The 24,652-nt window shown below is 34.0% G+C and overlaps 2 protein-coding genes across 2 annotated transcripts; one reads left to right on the top strand and one right to left on the bottom strand.

Moving 5' to 3' along the window:
- Nucleotides 1-355: 355 nt before the first annotated feature.
- Nucleotides 356-2,230, bottom strand: LOC148313042 (uncharacterized). The gene has a single exon (XM_088269567.1). It carries the CDS (start codon nt 2,228-2,230, stop codon nt 356-358), a length of 1,875 nt encoding a protein of 624 aa, XP_088125693.1.
- Nucleotides 2,231-4,364: 2,134 nt separating this feature from the next.
- Nucleotides 4,365-4,973, top strand: LOC148313041 (uncharacterized; the record flags this gene model as incomplete). Its single annotated transcript, XM_088269591.1, has 1 exon — nt 4,365-4,973. A coding segment is annotated over exon 1 (609 nt), but the record flags the coding sequence as incomplete, so codon positions are not given.
- Nucleotides 4,974-24,652: the final 19,679 nt, after the last annotated feature.

Raw genomic sequence — 24,652 nt, 5'->3', positions numbered from 1 at the left:
AAGCCATTAGGTTACTTTTAAATGGTTGCAACTTTATAGGAATCTTTATAGAAAAAATATATATAAAGAGTTTTTCATAAATGGATATACTTACTCGGTAGATCTGAAAGAGATCGCATTATTCAGGTGAGTCACATTTAATTGAATGATATAAACAATTTTCATTTACATGATTCAATAAATAAGTATTGTAAAATGAGTCTTCTTAGTAAAATGAGTGAAACTTAGTGAGGGCACATTTTTCAAATTTATAATTATGTGTATAATGAAATAAAAATTAATAAATAAATATAGGAAATAAATACACAATTATTCTAATGAAAATAGTATTTTATTTCTACAAATTCTACATTGTTTACATGCGGAAAGCAAAAATTTCGTGATTCCTTTGTCTCCTGGTAATTATTGCATATACCAAAATTTCTACGAGGTATGCTATGGTACAAGACCCGTACCCAATGCCGAGGAATATAAATGCACCCAGCATATGAATCATCCCTAGGGGTACCATGTCACTCCGCTCCCCCGATACTGCAGCCTGTTTGTTTACTTCATTGTTCCATTTCCAAATCAGTCCATTTTCAGTTACGCTCCGAATTATCCTGTTGAATTTCAAAACAAAGGGATACCATTTGCGGTACAGAATAACGGCGCTGTACTTGTAGATGATGTTCGAACCGTCGAAACAGAAAACCATAGATTTGCCTTTTCCCAAATTCTGATCCTGGTACTTGACTTGCATTTTAGATCCGGCGATTGTATAACCTCGCCTGTTTCTCACTTCCTCGACGCAACCCTGAAATACGTCGCACAGCTCGAATCGTTTTTCTATAAACTCCTTAAACTCGAGATTAGTCGCTTCTCTTTGGAAATTCTCCAGAATATCGCGTTTACCGAGTACAAAGAGCTCTTCATTCATGATCTCCTCGACGGTTGATACCTGTTTGGTGAATTTCGGATGGATTAGAAAACTTCTCAGGAAGCTTTGATACGTGGTGTTGATGTTTATGCAAAACAGGAGCCAACTGAAGAGCAAAAGTCTAAACGATGTCCTCTGGGGGTTGAAGAGGGCGCCCCATCCGAGAACCATCCCCACAGTCATAAGGATAGATTTAGTCGGCCATTTTGTTGTGTTTGGAGATTCTTTGCGTTTCAACCAGTGGAAGATGGTGGATACAAGCAAAATGGCAGAAAAAGTCGTGATCCATGTCGACGGAGTAAAGATAGTAATAAGATTTGACCAGGTCAAAGCGGCTCCGGCCTTCGCGACACACCAGGTAACTTCATCCTGAATGTACGAACAAGACGAGTCGAAGAAGTGCCTGATTATCTTGTTCGTTCTGATATTTCCAACTATCGCGTCTACGTCTTCCAGTAAAAGCTTTTCATAAAGACCCGTGGCTGAGCCGTTTGAATGGATGTTTCCCAAGTCCTCCGTCTCATTTGAAAATCTTAAAATCAATGACATGTTTGTGATTTTTGTAATTATTTTGAGCAGATTGATTTCTATGCCAAAATCAAAATAGTATTCATCGTTGTAGATAGAATTGATGGCTTTGCTTTCTGGGGGCATGACGTAAGGTTCGCTTACAACGGTGTACACATTTAGAGGACACAATTTCATGTTTGGTAAAGAGACAATGTCAGTTGCGGTGCTGATTTCAATAGTATTTACGTTATTGGTACACTTGTCCAAAAGTTGGATTCTTTTGCAAATTTTTCCACAATCGTTCAAATCGTTGTACGGATTCCAAGTGTACGACTTTATTTCTTTAGTTTCCGGCAAATCTACGCAGATAATGCTTCTCAGCAACTTGTTTCTTCGGAATTCATTAATCATCTCCATTACCGAGCTCTCGACTTGACTTCTCTCTTTGATTCGTATATAGACCACAGCTTTGGCGTGGGGGTTCCAAGTCGGTAACTTGCGCAGCTGTTTGATATTCGCATCAAGTTCGCTCTGATCTTCCAGGATCATCAAATAATTTTTGGCCTTTTCAGGGAAATGCGACGCGTTTTTATGAAAAAAATGCGAGTCTTTGACCATGACTGAATACTTTTTGCCTTTGTTGATAGTTTCGAGAATGGTTTGTTGGATATTTGAACCATTAGAATTTAAATTGATTATCACGATGCTTCCTTTTAGTTTCTTCTTATCGACAAAATATTTGGTCGTTAGTTTAAGGACGCATTTAGCGATATTCAAAGAAGAATCGTCAGCGCTTGTCATTTTTGTCAGCATAACATCGAATCCACTTTTATCTTGACATCTGCTCAGTGCAGGTAGGGTTAGAAGGATAATGAGAGACAATTTCATATTTGGTTTGTGTTTTCGTCCAACTGTGAAATGTCGTTATACAGGTACTGATATATAAAATGGCTTATTCTGTTGCTCATATCTCCTTGCACCAGGTAGATTGGTTTTCAAGCTCTGAGGAAAACAACTGGCAGTATTTGACGAGTCCGCAATTCAGTAAGTTGCAACTGAAATGTTCTGAATCCTTGTGACAATTGAGCTGGCTGCAGTATCACACTAATTCGACAAAACCAACCTTTGGGTCGTCCCGGGGGTAAATTGAATTTCGTGTGCCGTGCTTTGGAGGAAGCCACCCCGGTGTATGAACATAGCCAGTTCAAATTGGGGGTAATATTGTATTCTCTTGCATTATTTGCAGTTAAACACATAATGCTCGCTATTTGAATAACTCAGAACTTTATATCACATGAGCGGCGCTTGATTTATTTCCTATTTTAATACAATTTTATATTTATTTCTTTAATGTTTAATGTATTATTGTTTTATTTTGTTGTCAATAAATGACAAGGTTTGATTATCATTTATAAAACTTTTTTTTAAAAACCACTTTTTTATCCATGTCAGAATACTAGGTATTTAAAGTACTACATAGATTATTATATTGTATTATTATATTGTAAGTGTTATTTTATAAAAGTAAACAGATCACGAACGAAAAAATAGAACACTTGTATAAGACCACTTTTGTGTTTATTAATTAACCACATGACTAGTTTTGAGAATTACAGATATTTTTATCAGCAGGTTAAAATGTAAACAGATTGTATTTTCACATGTTAATGAGAACCTCTATAGTTCTTGAAACTAGTGTTTATAATAACATACTCAAAAGTGGGCTTACACAAGTGATTTATTATTATTGTTATTTAAATCACGTTATTCCACGAAGTAAACGCTAAATCAATAAAAAATAAATTTATATTATTAATCATGCGTGATCCATTTATCTTTTTTTTAATAAAACACAACAATTGAAAAACTATTTACTTTGTCGTTTTTAATTCTTAAACTCGCGTTTTGGAAAAACGACACCAAACATTTGACTTCAAAGATAAACATATTTTTTTTAAATAATATAAGCATGACATATGAATGGCGTTTGTATTAATAATGAATCGCATGCTAAGGTTATGCAAGGATTATTAAAACTGCATCAGTTTAATCACCAAAGCATGCACCTACCATTAATGCTAAATTAAGTCTAAAAAGCTTTCATTTTATCGTTCAGAGTAACCACAATTACTGAAAACGTATAGATTTATTAATGTATCACTAATCTCATTTTATTTTACATTTGCTATCATAGATTACTTTTACTGTCCTGTGCTTGAGGTAACAATTAATACAGGGCAATAATTATAATGTAAAAAAAAAGTGAAAAATCTCTTCCGTTTTAAAAGCCCCCGAAAATCAAATCCGGGGCTCCAAGCGGGGTATTTTTTTAAAAAGTATACAAATTCAATATCCTGCAATAAATTAGTGGTGGCACCCGCCTTGTGGCATGTTGCGCCATCTTGTTAAAACCACAGCTGTGTCACATCAATTCCATTCAACTTAGGTACGAAGAAGTCAGTTATTATAGTTCTGTAGCGTTCTCCACTGACCGTTACATTCTGGCCGGCATCGTCTTAAAAAAATATGGGCCAATGATTCCACCTGCCCATAAACCATACCAAACAGTGACTTTTGATGGATTTCGATGGATATATATTTTGATGGATATATATATATATATATATATATATATATATATATATATATATATATATATATATATATATATATATATATATATATATATATATAATTTTCGCCCTGGAGTCGCTCACTGACCGCCGAAGGGAACAGTCGCGTGCCGATACGCTCCGGGTTTCACCCGCGTTACGATTAGTACGGGTTTTACCCGTCATTACAGTGCTCTGTGTTTCCTGGAAATGTTTCGTTTTCGGTTTTAGTGACAGGGTATTACCCAGTGGTGTTTGTGTGTGTGCTGTGACTCAATTAGTATTTAGTATATAATAGTTAGTAAGTTGTGGAATGCGGGAAAATGCCCATAAATGGCCACGTTGAGGTTCGCCACCCAGCTGGCTGCTTTTCCCGTGGAGGCGCAAAGAAGAGGATAGCGCATGAATGCAGGATTGCTACGTGGAATGTAAGAGGACGTATGGATGAAAAAATGAATGAACTATGTGATGTAATGGAAAGTAAGTGTTTGGATTTGTTATGTGTGACTGAAAGCTGGAAAAAAGGTAGTGGATCGATGGAACGTGACGGCACTTTGATTCTCTGGTCTGGACTCCCGGAGTCAGATAGAGCTTGTCGGGGCGTCGCCGCGTTTCTATCACCCAGGATGGTAGAATGTATGAAAGAGTATGTGTTTGTCAACGCAAGACTCATGTTTGTCAGATTCAAAGTCGGGTTAACAGAGCTACTTGTTTTAATAGGATATGCCCCCGTCAACTCCGACAGCGAGTCTGAGAAGGATGAGTTTTGGTTGAATGTAATGAGTGTGATGAATGGAAAAATGAATAATGAAAAGGTAATTCTGGCCGGTGATCTAAATGGCTGGGTTGGTACAAGGAGAGACGGTTTTGAATCAGCGCTCGGTTTGTATGGAGATGCGAGAGTGAACGATAATGGGAAGAGATTGCTAGAGGTGTGTCTGGAATGGAATCTCTTTGTGTCAAATACTTTTTTTGAACACAAGGGAATCCATCAATATACTTGGGAGAGATGTGAAGAAAGGTCTATTATCGATTATGTCGTCATTGACTCTAGATTGAGATCCGCCACAGTAGACACAAGAGTGTTCAGGGGGGCCGAAATGGAAACAGATCACTTTTTGGTGGTTTCAAGAGTGATTCTGTTCCAAGGGTGGAGGGCCAAAACGAACAAGGTGGCGGCTCCTTCTAGAGTCAAAGTAGAAAAGCTACAGAATGATGACATAAGAGTTAAGTTTGAAACAGACGTATGCAACAGGTTGATTGCGGAAGATGTAAATGAACTTAGTATAAATGAAATGTGGGAACATCTGAAAGGTAGTGTGTGTGAATCCGCAAAGGTAGTGTGTGGTACAGCGGTACAAGGAAGGAAAAAAGGCGATGCGTGGTGGGATGATGATGTTAAAGATTTAGTGAAAGAGAAGAAGAATGCGTGGTTAAAGTGTTTGGCAGTGAGGAATAAAAGCTCCGCTGAGTATGAATCGGTTAAAAAAGTATACAAGGATTGTAAAATGAAAGTTAAGCAAGGGGTGAGTGAACGAAAACGTTTGTTGAGGAAGGATGAAGGAGTAAAAATGACAAAAAATTTCCAAGAAAATATAAAAATTTTTTGGAAAGAAGTCAAAAACTCCCGAAGTCTAAGCTTGAATGGATGTACGAAATCGATTGCAGCGAAAGACGGAAAAATGGTGACGAATGAAAAAGATATAAAAGAGAGATGGAAAGAGTATTTCGAGGAGGTGTATGAAACACATACGATTAATAACGTTAGTGACGTAAGTACATTTCCCCGAATATATGTGAATGATGTTTCAAGAGAGATAAGTATGGAGGAAATTAAGAATGCCACTAAGTCTTTGAAAAATGGAAAGGCTCTAGGATTCGACAATTTTGCCGCAGAATACGTCAAGAATGGTGGCGAAATAGTTCTCACATGGTTGCATAGGCTCTTTAACCGTTATCTGGAGGAGAGTTATACTCCGGTGGATTGGAGAAGGGCAGTTATAATGCCTCTCTACAAGGGTAAAGGTTCTAGGGTGGAATGTGGGAACTATAGAGCAATCAGTCTATTGAGTGCTGTTGGCAAGATGTATGGTCGAATCCTCATTGAAAGAGTGAGAACCATAACAAAGGACAAAGTGTGGGATGTCCAGAGTGGATTTATGAATGGGAGAGGATGTACGGATCAAATTTTTGCCTTGCGCAACATTACTGAAAAGTTTTTGGCCAAAAACCAAAAGCTTTTCTGTGCTTTTGTGGATTTGCAGAAAGCGTATGACCGAGTTGATAGAACGAAGCTATGGAAGGTGTTATCTGAGTATGGGGTAAGCAGTAAACTTATCCAAGGCATAGCATCCTTGTACGAGGATAGCACTGCATGCATAAGGGTAAGTGGTTCATTTTCATCCTGGCTTAGCATCTCTAAAGGTGTTAAGCAGGGATGTGTAATGTCACCGTGGCTGTTTAACCTATACATGGATAATTGCATGAAAGAACTGAAAGATTTAAATGTTGGAGCCAGAATGAATAATTTGACTGTCTGTTGCCTTTTGTATGCTGACGATGCTGTTCTTCTTGCCGATAACAGAGAAGACCTGCAGGCGTTGGTGACAAAAGTGTATAATGTGTGCAAGGAAAGTGACTTATTGATGAATGTTAGCAAATCCAAGATTATGGTTTTTGAAAGAGAAGAATGCAGATCTGAATGTGAAATATTGGTAAACGGAGAGATTCTGGAACAGGTAGATGATTTCGTGTATTTGGGTAGTATGTTTTCTAGGGATGGAAAGATTGATAAAGATATAGAAAGGAGAGTGAATGCTGGGAACAAAGTGAACGGTGCACTGAAATCAGTTATAGCAAATAAAAACCTATCAGCGGAAGCTAAACTGGCAGTGCACAACGGAGTCCTGGTTCCAACTCTAATGTATGGAAGTGAAACATGGAGTTGGCAAAAGAAGGATGAAAGTAGACTGAATGCAGTCGAAATGCGATCTCTCAGAAGAATGTGTAACAAAACGATGTATGATAGATGTGCGAATAGTGAAATAAGGAAGGAATGCAAAGCTGAGATAAGCATTATCGATAAAATTAAGAAAGGTGTGTTGAGATGGTTTGGACATGTAGAACGAATGAGTGAGGAAAGAACGGTAAAACAAATTTATGAGGCGAATGTTAGCGGGAAAAGAAGCAGAGGAAGACCGAGAAAAACATGGCACGATCAGGTATGCCAAATACTTGAAAGTGGTCAGGTTAGGAGTCGTAACAATCGGCGCGTATGTATGAGGAGATGCATGAACGTGGAAGAGGCGAAGAATGTTTGCAAGGACAGAGTGGTGTGGCGCTCTATTCTCTCTGCCTACCCCTGCGGGGAAGCGGCGTGATGGTTAGTTAGTTAGTTAGTTTTTTATATAATTTTACAAACTTTTCAAATGTATTAAAGTTCCGAATTGTGACTAACAGTTGGTTCAGCAATTCGTGAGTAATAATTATGAAAAAAAATATGGTGAGACCATTACGGTGGACATTAATTTAGTCGAAGCACATTTTTTATTTCAATGTTGAAGCTTTTAACGCCATCTGTGTTCAGTCACATCATGCGATTACGATATAGGGTGAACATAACTCATGTTTGTTATGTTTTGTATGGTGTATGGTGTATGTGTTTGTTATGTGAATGTGGTGCGTAGTACTGTGATGTAATTGACAATGGAACGATAGAAATACATAAGATGTCATCAATGAACTTCATTCATTTAACCTTGCACAATGTGTTTTTTTTTTAAATTTACTTTTCATTTACTTTTCAGTATAGTATTTTGTCAGCCTTCGTAGTGTAATGGTCACTCTCAGCTACCTTTCTGGAGTTGCCGGGTTCGATTTCCAGGAGGGGGTCAGATAAAAAAAAGTAATTTATCACTCAAATATTTCTTTAATAGTACCCTGGAGCGGAAGGCTGATCACCTTCCCTTCATGTGTTAAGGATCAAGATAGCACTGCGTTTATACGATGCAGTACCCTATGCATCATTAGGGTGCGGATAAGGATTTTGAAGATATTTTTTTTACAGTATTATTTGATTGCTAATTTGTCTTTAAAAGTCATGTAATAAATGACGTGGCCGAATGATAAAATCTATTTCAAATCTACCCATTTACATTATTCAATTATGAATAGCTATTTAAACGAATTGTTGTTATTAAATGACTTTATGAATAGTGAAAGGAGGTTTTACAGGTTTATTAAATAGTATTCAAAATTTCTTTGACCAAATGATGTATATGTTATCATAAAAAATGGTAAAATATATTTATATATTTTTTAAAAATGTTAAGAAAAACTATTTAAAGAATATGCGACTTACTCATTCATTGTCATAAGTATTTTATGCAATTAGATGTGTGCACTTCTAGAGAAATGATTTCATCTGTAAGAGAGAGAGCTGATAGTCGATATATAGACTCTGGCATACTTCGTCGAAAGCGCGGCCGTCTATCTACCGACGATTATGTAGGTACAACATTTTGAGTGTGTCCAAATACTATAAATAATATAAGGGTTTCTGCTTGATAAAAAGCTTCTTTACATCCCACCAATAGATGTCTCTGGTGAAGTTCTAGTGATTCAAGAACAAGGTTTCTAAATTGGTTAATATATATATAGAACTTCCAAGAATTTGAGTAGTGAGGTTGTCAATAATGGGTAGAATTGGTGAATGTTATACGTGTGTAAAGTGATCACTTAAACCAGCCGATGACGGTCGTCAGCCCCGTAAATTCCCAGACTTCCATATTCTTCTTCATCTTTGATGAGATGTTAAAAAAAAAAATATATTATGAAGGTATATTTTGGCTGAATTTCTGAAGTAAAGTTCCGATATCTCAATAATATTTGCAAACAAAAATAAATTTAAGTAATTTTTAATGAAAAAATAAACACATTTTTTCGTTAAAACCCCAAAAATCTCTACTTATTTTGAAATCGATCATTTACAAAAAATGTCTCCTGCAATTTTATCATACATATAAGAAAAAATCTATACACAAAAAAGGTTAAAAGGTTTAATAATAATAATAAAACCCTTATCCGCACCCCAATGGTGCAAAGGGAACTGTTTCATATAAACGCAGTGTTATCTTGATAGTTAACACATGAAGGAAAGGTGATCAGGATCAGCCCTCTACTTCAGGTACCAGTCCAGGGTAATATTGAATAAATATAAGAGTGTATTAAAATCACTTATACAGTATTTGTTTCACCCCCCCCCTGGGAATCGAACCCGGGACCTCCAGAACGGTAAATAATAAAACGGTATGATATTAAAACGTGAATATGCATCTCTAACAAATGTGGATTATAAAAATTCATTTGTTATTATGATTTTCTTTTACATATTTTTTACATATAAAATTGACCGTGAAAAAATGTTTACGCAATTGCCCACTTTATGTAAGTAGTCGTTATTCACATTATTTTTCAAGGAATGTTTTCATGTTCAATCGACAATTTCTATAAACTTGGTAGATTGTTCGGAGAACGTGCCCTACATAAAAAATTCAACCCTCAATTCAGAAAAATAGATAATAATATAACGAGGAACGAAGGTTTCATAAAATACAGGATGTATAAAAATTCACAGTTAGGCAACGAAAATTTTAAACAATGCCGTCGACATTATTATAAATCCAAAGTAACGGAATTGGTAAAAAAACACGTCTTCCGGTATGAGCAATGCTTAGTACTGTATGTATTCGGCTGTCCAAACTCAAAACACAGTAAGGGACATTTTTTTGTAGTATGTTTTTTTTTTGCATTTTTGGACTAAGTAGAACCTACTTAGTCCAAAAATGCAAAAAAAAACGTACTACAAAAAATGTCCCTTACTGTGTTTTAAGTTTGGACAGCCGTATTGCTGTTACATTTAACAGATGGCGCTGCAATTGTGGTCAAAAAAGATATTTAAAAAATCATTTTTACCTGTCCCATGCATAAAATATTCGAATGGAACATTGAGCCAAAATTTAAGAATGAATTATTTTGGAAGATTTAAAAATTAGAGCAAACAAACCTTAACAAAAAGTCACAACATTTAGTGTGTACCCAAATACTAGTTCACAAATCTTGGAATTATCCAATTAGGAGTTATATTTACATTTTTTCGACATCTCAAGATAGATGAAGAAGAATTAGGTAGTTTGGGTATTTACAGAGTTTATGACCTATCATTGGCTGGTCAATGATATACGTATCTAGGACTAGGAGTGTGGTTGTCAATCATGGGTAAAGTGGTTAATGTTGCACGTGTGTAAAGTGATCACTTAATCGGTTTAAGACAGGTCATCAGCTTTATAAATATCCAGACAAATATTCTTCTCCATCAATGATTATGTAAAATTCTAAAAATTTATTTGGCAGTCACTTTGTGGTAATATCTATCCATTACAAATTTTAATTTTACTTGAAAAATAAAAAAAAATTCCAAAATCTATTGTGACACGTGTTTTGGTGTTTGAAAATGACGCAAAATGCATCGTAACACGTCAAAAAATATGTTTTACATATCGCTCACTCCTTTCAAGAACGTCATAAATCAAAAAACGTGATTTTTCAGGAGAACATTTTTAAGGTTTAAAAATATAATACAATGTATTAAAAATAAATATCAAGCCACTTATTGAACTTTTTACTGTGCAACAGATCCTTTTAGGCAAAACCTGAAGGTTTTTTCACCATTTAAAAAATATTTAGTACATTTAAAAAAACAATTAAACAATACCTTTTCTTCAAAATGCAAAAACGACACTTTTTGCCCTGTAGCGGGTAAATATGAAGTTAAAAATATGCCGCTTTTGCTGGGATATAGTACATTTTCTGGGCATTCCGAAAACATGCACAACTGAAAATTGACGATTTTTGATTTATGACGTTCTTGAAAGGAGTGAGCGATATATGTATGTTAATATATTTTACATATACGGATGGCTCTTTATGAATTTACCCAAGCTCGTAACACGTAGAAACAATGCTGACCTTATTTTCATGTCTAAAATTTTAAATAATTATGTTGATTGCCCTGAGCTTTTATCACTCATCAATTTTAGAGTCCCGGGAGCACAGACCAGAAACAAAAAAATATTTAAAATCCCTAAATTGCACGCCAAGTCCTACCAAAATTCATTGTTAAATCGAGCCTGCGATATGTGCAATGTAATGCTTAATGAAAAAGACATCAATAATGTTTCTTTTAACACGTTTAAGAGAAATATTGTTGATGTCTATTTGACTACTTGACAAAGAAAATATATTTTATTGCCAATAAGGCTAAATTATGAATTAACTTGAAAATTTACAAATCCAAAAAAACCTGAATTCTAATAATAATTTATTAAATAATTTATTGTTTCAAAATTCTTCACCATTGCTTTCCATTTTTCCTTTGTTTTCAAACTCCGTCCCTTGACTAACCCCTTCCCTTTACTTTCCCCTCTACTTATTTATAGAACAATTTTATATTTTATATTTTAGTTATTATACAGACCTGAATGATGGATGTTTAACTTCTGAAACATGTAGTCTATAATAAAACTCAAGTAGTAAAAAACGAAGTGTTTTCTTTAATCATTTTAGATTACTTAAGTGAAAACCTCTAATTTGAATATTATTTTTTTAATTTTATTATATTGTGTTATTTTTATAAATTATTTTGTTGGTTTTCGAATAAATAAAAAAAATGATCTAGCCTACTATTATGGACTGGAAAAATGGACATACATTTATACATCCACTGATAATAAAAGTTTGTCTTGTTATTAGGAGATCAAGCGATTTTCACTTGTATCTAGAGTCAAGCTCTGAAGTTATAACAAAAGACTGTTACATATTGATAGTGGAAGTTTGCAGGGGGCGGTTGTATCCGGGAGCAGACGTTTCATAAAAGTGCTATGGTCCATAAAAATTTAGAGCCAGCTTGGCGAAAGTTTTAGTTTTATGCACATTTTATCGGTTATTGAATTTCTAAACAACTGCACAGTTGTTGTGCTTAGTTCCTCGTGGTATACAAGAGAATTTATTATGTAAAAAGTATAGGCGGGGAAAGTGTTCAAGTCCCTATTTTGTATGGAGGGAAACATATCGCTCACTCCTTTCAAGAACGTCATAAATCAAAGATCGACAATTTTCAGTTGTGCATGTTTTCGGAATGCCCAGAAAATGTACTGTATTCCAGCAAAAAAAGCATATTTTTAACTTAATATTTACCTGCTACAGGGCAAAAAGTGTTGTTTTTGCATTTTGAAGAAAAGGTATTGTTTAATAATTTTTTTAAAAAAACTAAATATTTTCTAATGGAGAAAAAACCTTCAGGTTTTACTTAAAAAGATCTGTTGCATAGTAAAAAGTTCATTAAGTGGCTTGATATTTATTTTTCAAACATTGTATTATTTTTTTAAACTTTAAAAACATTCTCCTGAAAAATCAAGTTTATTTATTTATGACGTTCTTGAAAGGAGTGAGCGATATGTTCGTATTTGTATATTCTCAATATTATTCATATTTAAAGCATTTACTTTGTGGTTAGTCATTTTTTCTTTTACATTTTTTTACAAAAATTTAATTTAAGTAATATTAGTATGCATATAACCACACACCGAGATTTTTATGTCTACCGCTTTCGAGATGTACCCATCGTCAGGACTGATCACCTTTCCTTCATGTTGTCATGATCAAGATAACACTGCGTTTATATGATGCAGTGCCCTGTGCACCATTGGGTGCAGAAGAGGGTTAAAAAAATATTACTAGATTTAAGTTGTGTGAGTCGCGTAATATACGAACAGAAACAGTTCTTCGTTATGCGAGGCATTACTGTACATCTCTATTATTATATGGTTATTATTTTTTGATCCGACAGGTTCTTCGACCATGACGTCATGCTCAGAAAACAAAATAAAAGAGTGTGATATAGTAGTATCGGCTTCCATAAATATCAACATTTACATCATCTTGTATGGTGGCATTACCTCATTTTACGTGACGCACGCCGACATCAATCAATGCCATTAATAATTTAGTCGTCTGGCAACCCCCAGCTTGCGAATGGCGGGAAACGCTCCCATTTGGAGTTTCCTCCATTCCTAAACGGTCCCGCGCTGACCGGGCAGGTTTTGCGTTTATGGCTTGTCCCGCAGAACCGTCGCAGTACCTACCCTCCGGTCTCTGATGATGGATTCCGGCAGTTAGTGTCCCGACACGCATCGTCCTCATGAAAACCTCTGTCGCTTGCTTATTTATATGGAAAATAAATATGCCGCCGTGAGCCATGCAGTTTTTCAATTGAAACCTATTAAAAAAAAAAAAATAATTTATTTTAAATCATATTTCATAACGTCATAAATTAAAAATCGTAAATTTTCAGTTACCTTTGTCCGCCTCCGTAGTGTAATGGTCAGCACGCTCGGCTACCGTTCTGGAGGTCCCGGGTTCGATTCCCAGGGGGGGGGGGGGTCAAATAAATAAAAGTGATTTATTCACTGTAATATTTATTCAATATTACCCTGGACTGGTACCTGAAGCGGAGGGCTGATCACCTTTCCTTCATTTGTAAATGATCAAAATAACACTGCGTTTATATGAACCAGTGCCCTATGCACCATTGGGGTGCGGATAAGGGTTTTATTATTTATTAAATTTTCAGCTATTCAAGTTTTCGGAATGGCCAGAAAATGTACTATATCCCAGCAAAAAAGGCATATTTTTAACATATGTTTACCAGCTACAGGGCAGAAAGGGTTGTTTTTGAATTTTGAAGAAAAGGTATTGTTCAATTTATTTTTCAAATTTACCAAATATTTTTCAAATGGAGAAAAAACCTTCATGTTTTACCTTAAAAGATCTGTTGCACAATAAAAAGTTCAATAAGTGGCTCATCATCATTGCGAAGAAGATCATCATTACGCTTCAGGTACCTGTAATAAAGCAATAAAAGCAAGTTCGAGGGTCCAAAGGGTGAATAATCTAATGAACGATTGAATAAATATTAATAATAAAGTAAAAGATGATACAAAATGTTGAACTAACTTTGTTTGTAAAACCAGACTTCATCTGATTCTCTGCAGTTTTCGCAGTGTCGGCTCAAAACGAGATATTTTTTCTTAACGTCCCCGTTCGTTTATTTATTGCTTACTTATTTAAGTTTCCCGAGGGGTGGTAGTTCCGAGGGAGTCTGTTTTGATTTAGTGGTTGTTTTAAATAAAGCTGCGGATGTAATCCAACTGGTCGTTTTGGACCACATATCGTCACTTTGCTGACTGGTTGTACTATCTGTGTTTGAAAATAAAATATAGAACAGCATTTTTTGTGTCTATGGTTATCACCGTTAAACTATGAGGATTGTTTTTTTAACCTTTATGCTTATTTTTTTTTTGAAAAGTAGAGGGACGACGAGGTGTGGGCAGAAATCAGCCCCCGGAATATACGAGATTGGACGGGGATCAGGACCGTCGAGGCGCTGTTTAGAGATGCCCAAGACAAGGACAATACTCTCAAGTAATAGTCGACGTCAGGGGGACGCGAACATGACAAGAACAGAAAAAGAAGCTTTTTTAAACTAACTAACTAACTTCACGCCGCTTCCCCGCAGGGGAATATATATATATATATATATATATATATATATATATATATATATATATATATAATATTCATATATATATTATCATATATTCATATATATATATACATATATATATATATATATATATATATATATATATATATATATATATATATATATATATATATATATATATATATATATATATATATATATATATATATATATATATATATATATATATATATATATATATATATATATATATATATATATATATATATATATATATATATATATATATATATATATATTTATAATTTATTTTTTATTTTATTTTATTATATTGGAAGGAAGAACAACAGTTACAATATATGATACATACAGAATACAAAAAAAATCATGAGTACCAATTATAGTTCTTCACAACTATACATAAGAGAGGTCTATATAAAGGAAGAGACATGAGACAAGGATGGGATAAAGAGAAAAACTAATATTTTTGACATCTCATCAAAGATGAAGTAGAATATGGAAGTCTGGGCATTTACGGGGCTGACGACCGTCATAGGCTGGTTTAAGTGATCACTTTACACACGTGTAACATTCACCAATTCTACCCATTATTGACAACCACACTACTCAAATTCTTGGAAGTTCTGTATAAATGAACCAATTTAGAAACCTTGTTCTTGAATCACTAGAACTTCACTACAGACATCTATTGGTGAGATGTAAAGAAGCTTTTTATTGAGCAGAAACTCTTAAATTAGTATGTGAGATATATTGCATATATATTCTTCATCTTTGATGAGATGTCAAAAATAATATGAAAATAACTCCTGTAATTGGAGATAATCCAGATTTTGTGAACAAGTATTTGGACACACTCAAAATGTTGAGAAAAAATATATATGTGAAATATATATGTATTTATGTAGGTACATATGTTTAGAGATTATACACGTTGTCACGAAATTTCAAAGCACTTTCTCGTAAGATAAGTTTCATTTTTAAAATAGACTACTCTGGCCCAACAAATAGAATACAAAAAAAAACTTATTAACCTCAATACGCATTTTCCTCAAAGGATTCATGGTTTGATTAACATTTCACGCCATCCGCCTTCATCCGCCACATGCTCGGCTCCAAGATATTTTTTCCATTTTATTCTTGAAATACAAAACTTGTACATTATTCATGAACCTCCCGGTCCCCCGACCAAACAATAATGAGCGCTGCGTATAAGTGTATAGAAGCTAATTTTGTATATTCCGGAGGAATTTATTGCACCCCCGTTGATCGTATTTCTTTATTTTTCGCAACCGCTTGACATGGAATCCGGTGAATTTAAACAACATAATATGGTTTGCTAAATTTACTTTTTCTTATGAATAAATAATACACACGTTAACATATTGGTAAACATGGCTTTGTAATTACAAATCACATACCGTAGAATGGGGCTACTTGAACTTCGATGTGTTACTTGAGCCCAGTACAAAAAAAAATAGATCGTGGTATCTATCGAAGTATCGTGACAATAATATCGTCAACTGTTTGGGAAACAATGAATCATGTCGATAGGTTTATTATTGTAGACCAAATACAGATTTTTTTTTTTTTGTACTGGGCTCAAGTAACACATCAAAGTTCAAGTTGCCCCGTTTTACGGCATTTAAAACATTTTGAGAACGTCCAAATACTACCTTACCCCTTTCCCCTAACTTACCCCTCTCGTTAATTATAGAACAGTTAATTATTTATTAAGTTTTAGTTTACATTTAGACCTGAAGATGGAAGCATAGCTTCCGAAAAATAAAATAAACACAGGTGGGAAAAAAACAAGTGTTTTTTGTATAATCATTACATCATAAACACATCAAACAAAAACTAACACATCGTAGTCGTACAGGTGAAAGTGACCAACTAACAAAACGTTAAATATTCAAGAGGGCCATTTAAGTCACTTTTGCTTGGCATCAAAATAAACATCAATGCAGTTAGTCACTTTTAAAAAGCCAATATATTATACATCCAAGTTTAAAATCCTTTGGGGATTTTTCAGGGCAATATTAAGCTAGTAAGATATCAAATAATAATGATCACGTTTTCGTAAAAAAATGCACTCGGTCACTTTCTCCTGTATGACTACGACATATTTCTTTTGGTGAAAACAGCTAAAATTACTATACAATAAAGTTAAGCGATCCATAAAGTCAATAAAAAATAAACTAATTATAAAATAGCTATTCATAAATGGATAATGAAGGTGGGTAGATCTAAAATTGATCGCGTCATTCGGCCAAGCTGTATTTGATTAAATGTCATATATATTTTTACATATATCATTTACATTCGCCTCCATAGTGAAGTAGCTAGCACACTAGGCTACCATGCTGGAGGTCCCCGGTTCGATTCCCAAGAGGGTCAAAATAAATACTATCGATTTTTTTAGTCTAATATTCATTTAATACGACCCTGGACTGGTACCTGCACACCTTTTCTTCGTGTATTTAACAATCTTCTATACGATGCAGTGCCCTATGCACCATTGGGTGCGGATAAGGGTAAGAAGTTACATAGTTTTATAAATAAGCATTGTAAAACTAGGAATAACATACAATCCGTTAGGAAATTAAGGTTTTTTCGTCAAATTAATTAATTTTAATTTAATTACCTGTTTTTGTTTTGCAAAATTAATTCTTAAGACATTAAGATTAAAAAAATATGTATCAGCTTTCTTAAACTCCATACTTTCCAACACAATCTATCAAACTTTAAAGCTAATTTGTTGGAAATCTTATAAACCTAAAAAAGTAATTCTATTCCCTGTCCTTTCCTTTTCTTCTTTTCCTATCACTGCCATCTCCTTTTCTCTTTATCCCATCCTTGTCTCACGTTCTTCCTGTATATAGACCTCTACTATGCATAGTTGTGATTGGAACTCATGATTTTATTTTTTGTATTCTGTTGTATCATATATTGTAACTGTTGTTCTTCCTTCCAATAAAATTTAAAAAAAAAACACACACACAAAATACTTTTCTTCACATTTCAAAGGTATAGGATGTCAGAAAAAAATCGGTTACAAGAGAAATTTGAAGGTCTCCTTTGTTATTTAATCTAGATTCTGAACACTGCGAATTGCTCCCAAGATTCTAGTAATTCTTCTCCCCCTAATCTAACGTGCCGGCTTCCACAGGAATAGGAACATTCTGTTTATCTTTTGTTTGACAATTTGTGGCCAGTCAAGTGAGGGTTAATTTCATCTTGTATTTATTCAGTAAATTCTTTTTGGTGATTTAGGTAAACAACAAACCCTCGAGGAGCAATTGAAAATTCTTTCCCGTAATAACGGAATAGCCGAAACTAACTTTGTAACTGTTGAGGGAAAGAAACATGCTTTAAAATGGCCCGAGTGCTTGATTAATAAACGTGGCTACTTAATGACAAAATGGAGAGAGTAAAAGAAAAACATGTCGCTCACCCCTTTCAAGAACGTCATAAATCAAAAATCGTAATTTTTCAGTTGTACATGTTTTCAAAATGCCCAGAAAATGAAATATAATAAAATATATAAAAATATCTCATCAAAAGCAACATATTTTTAACTTAATATTTACCAGCTGCAGGGCCGAAAGTGTTGTTTTTGAATTTTGAAGAAAAGGTAGTGCTTAATTTTTTTTTAAAAGTTAATCAATATTTTTCAAATGGAGAAAAAGACATTCAGGTTTTACCTAAAAAAATCAGTTGCACAGTAAAAAGTTCAATAAGTGGCTTGATATTTATTTACAATATTAAGTTTTTAAACTTTAAAAACGATCTCATGAAAAATCAAGTTTTTGGAAATATGACGTTGTTGAAACGAGTGAGCGACATGTGAAAGAAGGTGTCAATTTAAGGATACATAAAATTAAAAAAAAATTGAGTTTATTGTTGGTTGTTTTAAAGGGTTTAATATCAAGATTCTTCTTTTTCTTTTTGGTATAGGCTTGGTATAGATCTCGGACGTAATAAACGCGTGTTATTTTGATCGTTTACACATGAAGGAAAGGTGATCAGCCCTTCGCTTCACCAGTACCAGTCCAGGGTAATATTGAATAAATATAACAGTATTTTTTCATTACTATTAATATTAATATTTATCGAGTACTGACATCGCTTAATAAACCTGTTTTATTTATGTGTGTATGTATATGTATGTAAGTGTGTAAGAAAGCCAGGGAGAATCATATATTTTAAGTCAGCAAAAGAAACTATTAGGATCATTTTTAATTAAAGCAGAGTTCAAATATTACTATTTTAAATTATTTATTTTTAAACCGGAAAATGAAATCTGGACCCCATGCGCGCCTGCGATGTCGAGACCAACAACAGTACAAATTTAAATGCGCAGGTAACTTATGTACCCATTTTTTATGCAGGTATGTGTCTTCTTACAAATGACTGCAACTGTAGCACTCTTCACGTGCATCTAAATATAAGTATATCTCGAGATAACTTACTCCCACATTTAGGGGAATCCTCAGATATTCCCCCCTCGACAAGTCGTCAATCCTAACGACACTTTTGTACTAGAATAGTTCTTAAATCCCCTTTTAACACAAATAACTCCACAAAGTAGCGTGGCACCGCGTCGGAATGGGTAATCAAGCACCCTAGCTGAAAGCCAATGCACCGTTTGAATAATCACCTTTCGCCTCGCGGGCTACCTAATGACCCAACACACATATAAACCTTACGCTGCAGAAGAAGCAAAATAAATATTTTTATGGACTTTCACATTTACGATCTACTAGAGAATTTTTTTATCCGATTTTTTTACGATTTTGTCATTAGTAGAAATACGCTACAAAAATAAAATTTAATGATCCTTGTAAATACATTTTTTTAACAACTATTTCATATTCCTTTCCGTGACAGTGGGTACCAAAAAAACAGCGTAAGGACACGTGCTCAGATTTTTTTTTTTTTTTTTAAATTTATTGTTTGTAAAAAAAAAGATTTGTCAGACACCCTATGTCAAGTTTTATTTTTATTTACAAATAAAATAATAATGAAAACTAATAACGAAAAAAATAATATTTTTTTCAAAGTTTAAATGCGTTAAGCTTTATCATTTTAGAAATAATGAAACCTTTAAGGTTCATATATCATTTTATCATTTTTGTTTTAAAGTGTTTATTTTATATGAACCTTAGAGGCTTGCACAATTTACAATATGTTTTTGAATAAAAACAAATAAAAAAATAGAACAAGAAATTATAAAAAAAAATATTCTCATCTAAATTCAGGATTAAAAAGTTAATATTTCTAATATTTATATAATTTACTTTACTTATATTTTTTTGTTACAAATATGTTAGAAATGGCAATATAAAACCACTCACCGAGGTTTTAGTCTACCGGTTTCGAGACGTCTTAAAATAACTAAAGGAGATGTAAGATTTTGAAGAAACCAGCATTTGTATTTTAATTTTAATAGATTACTGGCACCTGTATCGCAGAACTGATCACCTTGTCATCATAAATTAATGATTAAATAAACATGGCATCATTTTGAATCAGTGCCCTATGCACCATTTGATGTGGATAAGGCTCAGTAGTTTTAGTAGTATAAGAAATACATACATTAAAAGAAACTTGTGTACTGATTGGTAATAATTTCTTAAAATGATCGAATGAAACATCCGAATAATTATCGACTTATCTGCATTGCTCCTGTTATCTTATACGGCTGTGAAACATGGCACCTTACAAGGGCCCAGAGCAGCCGTGTACTAAGCTTTGAGAATAGGTGTCTGCGGAGAATTTTAGGCGTGCGGTGCTTTGACTTTGTGAGGAATGAAGAGATAAGGTGTAGAACGCAGCAAATCTTGGTCACAATTGTCGTCGAGAAAAGGCGATTCAGTTGGCTTGGCCATGTACCTACTCCGCATGCCTCCCGAGAGCCGCCATCAAGCTTGCCTCTTTTGCAAGGGATCAGGTTCGTGCCGTCCAAGACGACCACTGCTGACAATTCGTCGGCAGTTCTCGTCAAAACTTCGGGACGCGGACCTGACTTGAGAAGATGCACGGGAGCTGGCAGCCGACAGAAAAGTATGGAGACAGATTATGGACTCCATATGCTCCACCTAGGGAGCGGATATGGTTTAAATAATAAATATCTTAAATGAGTCGTTATTTAATCCGGTCGCCCATGTCTTAAGCAAACTACACCGTTATGATTTAGTATGATTTAAGATTAAATCCATTTTCTAGCTGACGACAGGATATATATTTGCGAATCTATATTTGAAATCGTAAAATATTCTTTTTCTTAAGTCGGTATTTTATTTTTAACTGTCTTTATGGATACATAAAACACGAGAATGCGTAAACGAAAGATATAAATTAAGATAATACGCATGTTCGAGAAGCCATTGGGATTATTTTTTTTGGAAAGCAGACCTATATTAATAATAATAAACTGTATTCGTGGCATAAAGATATTTATGTAACGATATCGAAATAGCGAAAATATCGGCAACTTGGAGCGGTCGAAACGCGCGAATAAATTGTTTGAATCTCTTCATTGACGTTGATTGATTTTATATATCATAAAGTGCGGAATGCGTCGAAACACGTGTCATAATAGATTTTAAGAAAAAGTGGTATTTACAATGTGTAATTCACTTTAAATACTTTGGGTATGTCCTGTATGATTACTGTTCCTATAGATAGATAGTTCTTAAGATCATAAAAATAATATATTTAAAAATAAATTTAATAAATTTTTTTTCGTTAATTTTCAATACCAATGTTGATTTTTCAGTATAATTTATAAAAACTGAATAAAAGTAATTTACGCGCACCCTTGAAGTAATTACTGCGCAACCCAATGGTGCATAGGGCACTGCATCATATAAATGCAATGTTTTCTTCATCGTTAACACATGAAGGAAAGGTGATCTGCCGGTACCAGTTCAGGGTAATATTGAATCAATATTAGAGTGAAAAAATCCAAAAGTACTAGAGATTCATTAACACATGAACTACAGTCACGTAATCAATAATTCCGTCATAAAGAGGAATGATTGATATTCTACCCCCATATGTTAAAACAATTACATTTTGTGTGTACCAAATTAACCAAACACACAGTACCCCCGAGAATGTCAAACTGTGAGGAAGGTTTATTATTAATATTTCTTTATTTTAATATTTATAAATGTGGTACCGTGGCTGGTGTTACCTAGGTTACAAACTTTTATTTCTAGAATAAATATTTGTGTTCTTATTTCATCCACAAATGATTTCATTTAGTGATTCGTTCTTAGGCTTATAAAAAATCAATATAAATTTTATTTGTAATGTAATGTAATCAATATAATGAGATATATATTATTTTTTGACATCTCATCAAAGATGATGAAGAATATGGAAGTCTGGGCATTTACGGGGCTGACGACCGTCATCGGCTGGTTTAAGTGATCACTTTACACACGTGTAACATTCACCAATTCTACCCTTTATTGACAACCACACTACCCAAATTCTTGGAAGTTCTTTATATATGAACCAATTTGGAAACCTTGTTCTTGAATCACTAGAACTTCACTAGAGACATCTATTGGTAAGATGTAAAGAAGCTTTTTACTAAGCAGAAACTTTTATATTAGTATGTGAGGACCAAATCCTGAATTATAATCACATACATGAGAAACGCCAGAAAATAAAATTTTCATTTTTATAATTTAAAAATAAATAAATAATAAAATGTCAGCCCCGTAAATGCCCAGACTTCCATATTCTTCTTCATCTTTGATGAGATGTCAAAAAATAATATGAAAATTACTCCTGTAATTGGAGATAATCCAGATTTTGTGAACAAGTATTTGGACACACTCAAAATGTTGTAAATGAGATATATAAATATATGAAATAAAAATAATAATAAATAAAACCCTTATCTGCACCCAAATGGTGCATAGGGCACTACGTCATATAAACACAGTGTTATCTTGATCGTTTACTCATGAAGGAAAGGTGATCAGCCCTCCGCTTCAGGTACCAGTCCAGGGTAATAATATTGAATAAATATTACAATGAAAAAAACACTTATATTTATTTTACTCCCCTTGGGAATCGAACCCGGGACCTCCAGAACGGTAGCCGAGCGTGCTGACCATTATATTAGTAGGAGATTACCATAAATTTTGACGCGATAAATCAATACTTTGATCTACAGGTTTGATTTGAAGTACAGGAATATATGATAAACGAGAACAACAGTTTGAAAACCCGCGCAAAGGACGGAAGTACGTCTAGAAATAAACAATTAAAACCTTGTAGCAATGAAGCACGAAGTTTGACCACTTAACAAGGACCACCGCCATGGATAATAATAATGGTTAATTATAATGGTATCCATTTCCCTCGTTCACACCACACCATGGCGGGCTCTATTCTGCTATTAATTCATATTATTATTAAATACTTGTGTACGAGTTGATAGGTTAACTGTACAGATGTTGTCCTCGGAAGATGAGATGAGAGCCGAGTTCAGTTCTACCCAAAATTGAATGAGAAAATATATTCTTCAGCATAGAAGCAAATCCATACCAGAGTAAACATATTGTGAAAAAACATATTTTTATTGATTCAATTCAAACCCTTATCCGCACCCCAATGGTGCATAGGGCACTGCATTGTACAAACACAGTGTTATCTTGATCGTTAACACACGAAGGAAAGGTGATCGGCCCTCAGCTTCAGGTAATATTGAAGAAATATTAGAGTGAAAAAATCACTTATATTTATTTGACCCCCCCTGGGAATCGAACCCGGGACTTCCAGAACGTTAGCCGAGCGTGCTGACCATTACACTACGGAGGCGGACTTTTTATCGATATTGCGTTTAATTTGTAGAACTCAATTTTAATTGATGTATTAATTTAAAATCAAACATAGATTTTTTAAGTCTACTAGGTTGTATTTTATTAAAAAAAACACATAAAAAAATTATATTGTGATAATTGTTTCGCCTTGTTAGGGCATTATCAAACGTTTTTTTTTCATTTGTATTTTGTTATTTTCAATGTGTTTTATTATTTGTTGAAATTTTTAATTGTTTCACCTTGTTAGGGCATTATCAAATGAAAAACGAGTGGCATTATGAAATGTTCGTTTGATAATACCCTAACAAGGCGAAACAATTGTCGTAATATAATTTTTTTATGTGTTTTTGTTAATAAAATACAACTTAGTAAACTAAAAAAATCCGTGTTTGATGTAAAATTAATACCTACATTTAAAAAAAAAACAAGATTAATCACATATAAATGTTCTTCTTCTTTTACCATATACACTCTCTATGTGGAGCATATGGAGTCCACAAACTGCCTACAAACTTTTCTATCAGCAGCCAACTCACTTGTATCCTCCCAAGTCAGGTGTCCGCGTCCCGAAGTTCAGACGAGAATTGGCGACAAATTATCAGCAGTGGTCGTCCTGGGCGGCGTGAACCTGATGCATTGTAAAAGAGCCACGTTTGATTAAGGCTCTCGGAAAGCATGCGGAGTACATGGCCAAGCCAACTCAATCGCATTTTCTTGACCTCAGTTGTGACCAATATTTGCTGCGTCCTACGCCCTTCATTATTCATCGCCCATCTCTTCATTTCTCACAAAGTCAAATCACCGAATGCCTAAAATTTTCGCAGACATCTATTCTCAAAGCTAAGTACACGACTGTTCTTGGTCCTTGTAAGGTGCCATGTTCCACAGCCTTATAAGAAAATACGAGCAATGCAGCCATTTTGTATGCGGCATTTGGTCTTCACCGAGTATAAATCGAATATCCAGACAACGTTTATACTGTTAAATACTGTATATATATATATATATATAATATATATATATATATATATATATATATATATATATATATATATATATATATAAATATATATATGTATATATATATATATATATATATATATATATATATATATATATATAT

Source organism: Brachycentrus maculatus, unplaced genomic scaffold, assembly GCF_059751285.1.
Source record: "Brachycentrus maculatus isolate JH-2025_06_01 unplaced genomic scaffold, ASM5975128v1 h1tg000025l, whole genome shotgun sequence".
NCBI classification, from domain to species: domain Eukaryota; kingdom Metazoa; phylum Arthropoda; class Insecta; order Trichoptera; family Brachycentridae; genus Brachycentrus; species Brachycentrus maculatus.
Note: the sequence above shows the minus strand (reverse complement) of the source record. Positions and strands in the feature narration are given on the sequence as shown.

Bases quoted from the DNA above. Each gene is read 5' to 3' on its own strand.
- LOC148313042 (XM_088269567.1), bottom strand. From the start codon at position 2,230: ATGACAAGCGCTGACGATTCTTCTTTGAATATCGCTAAATGCGTCCTT.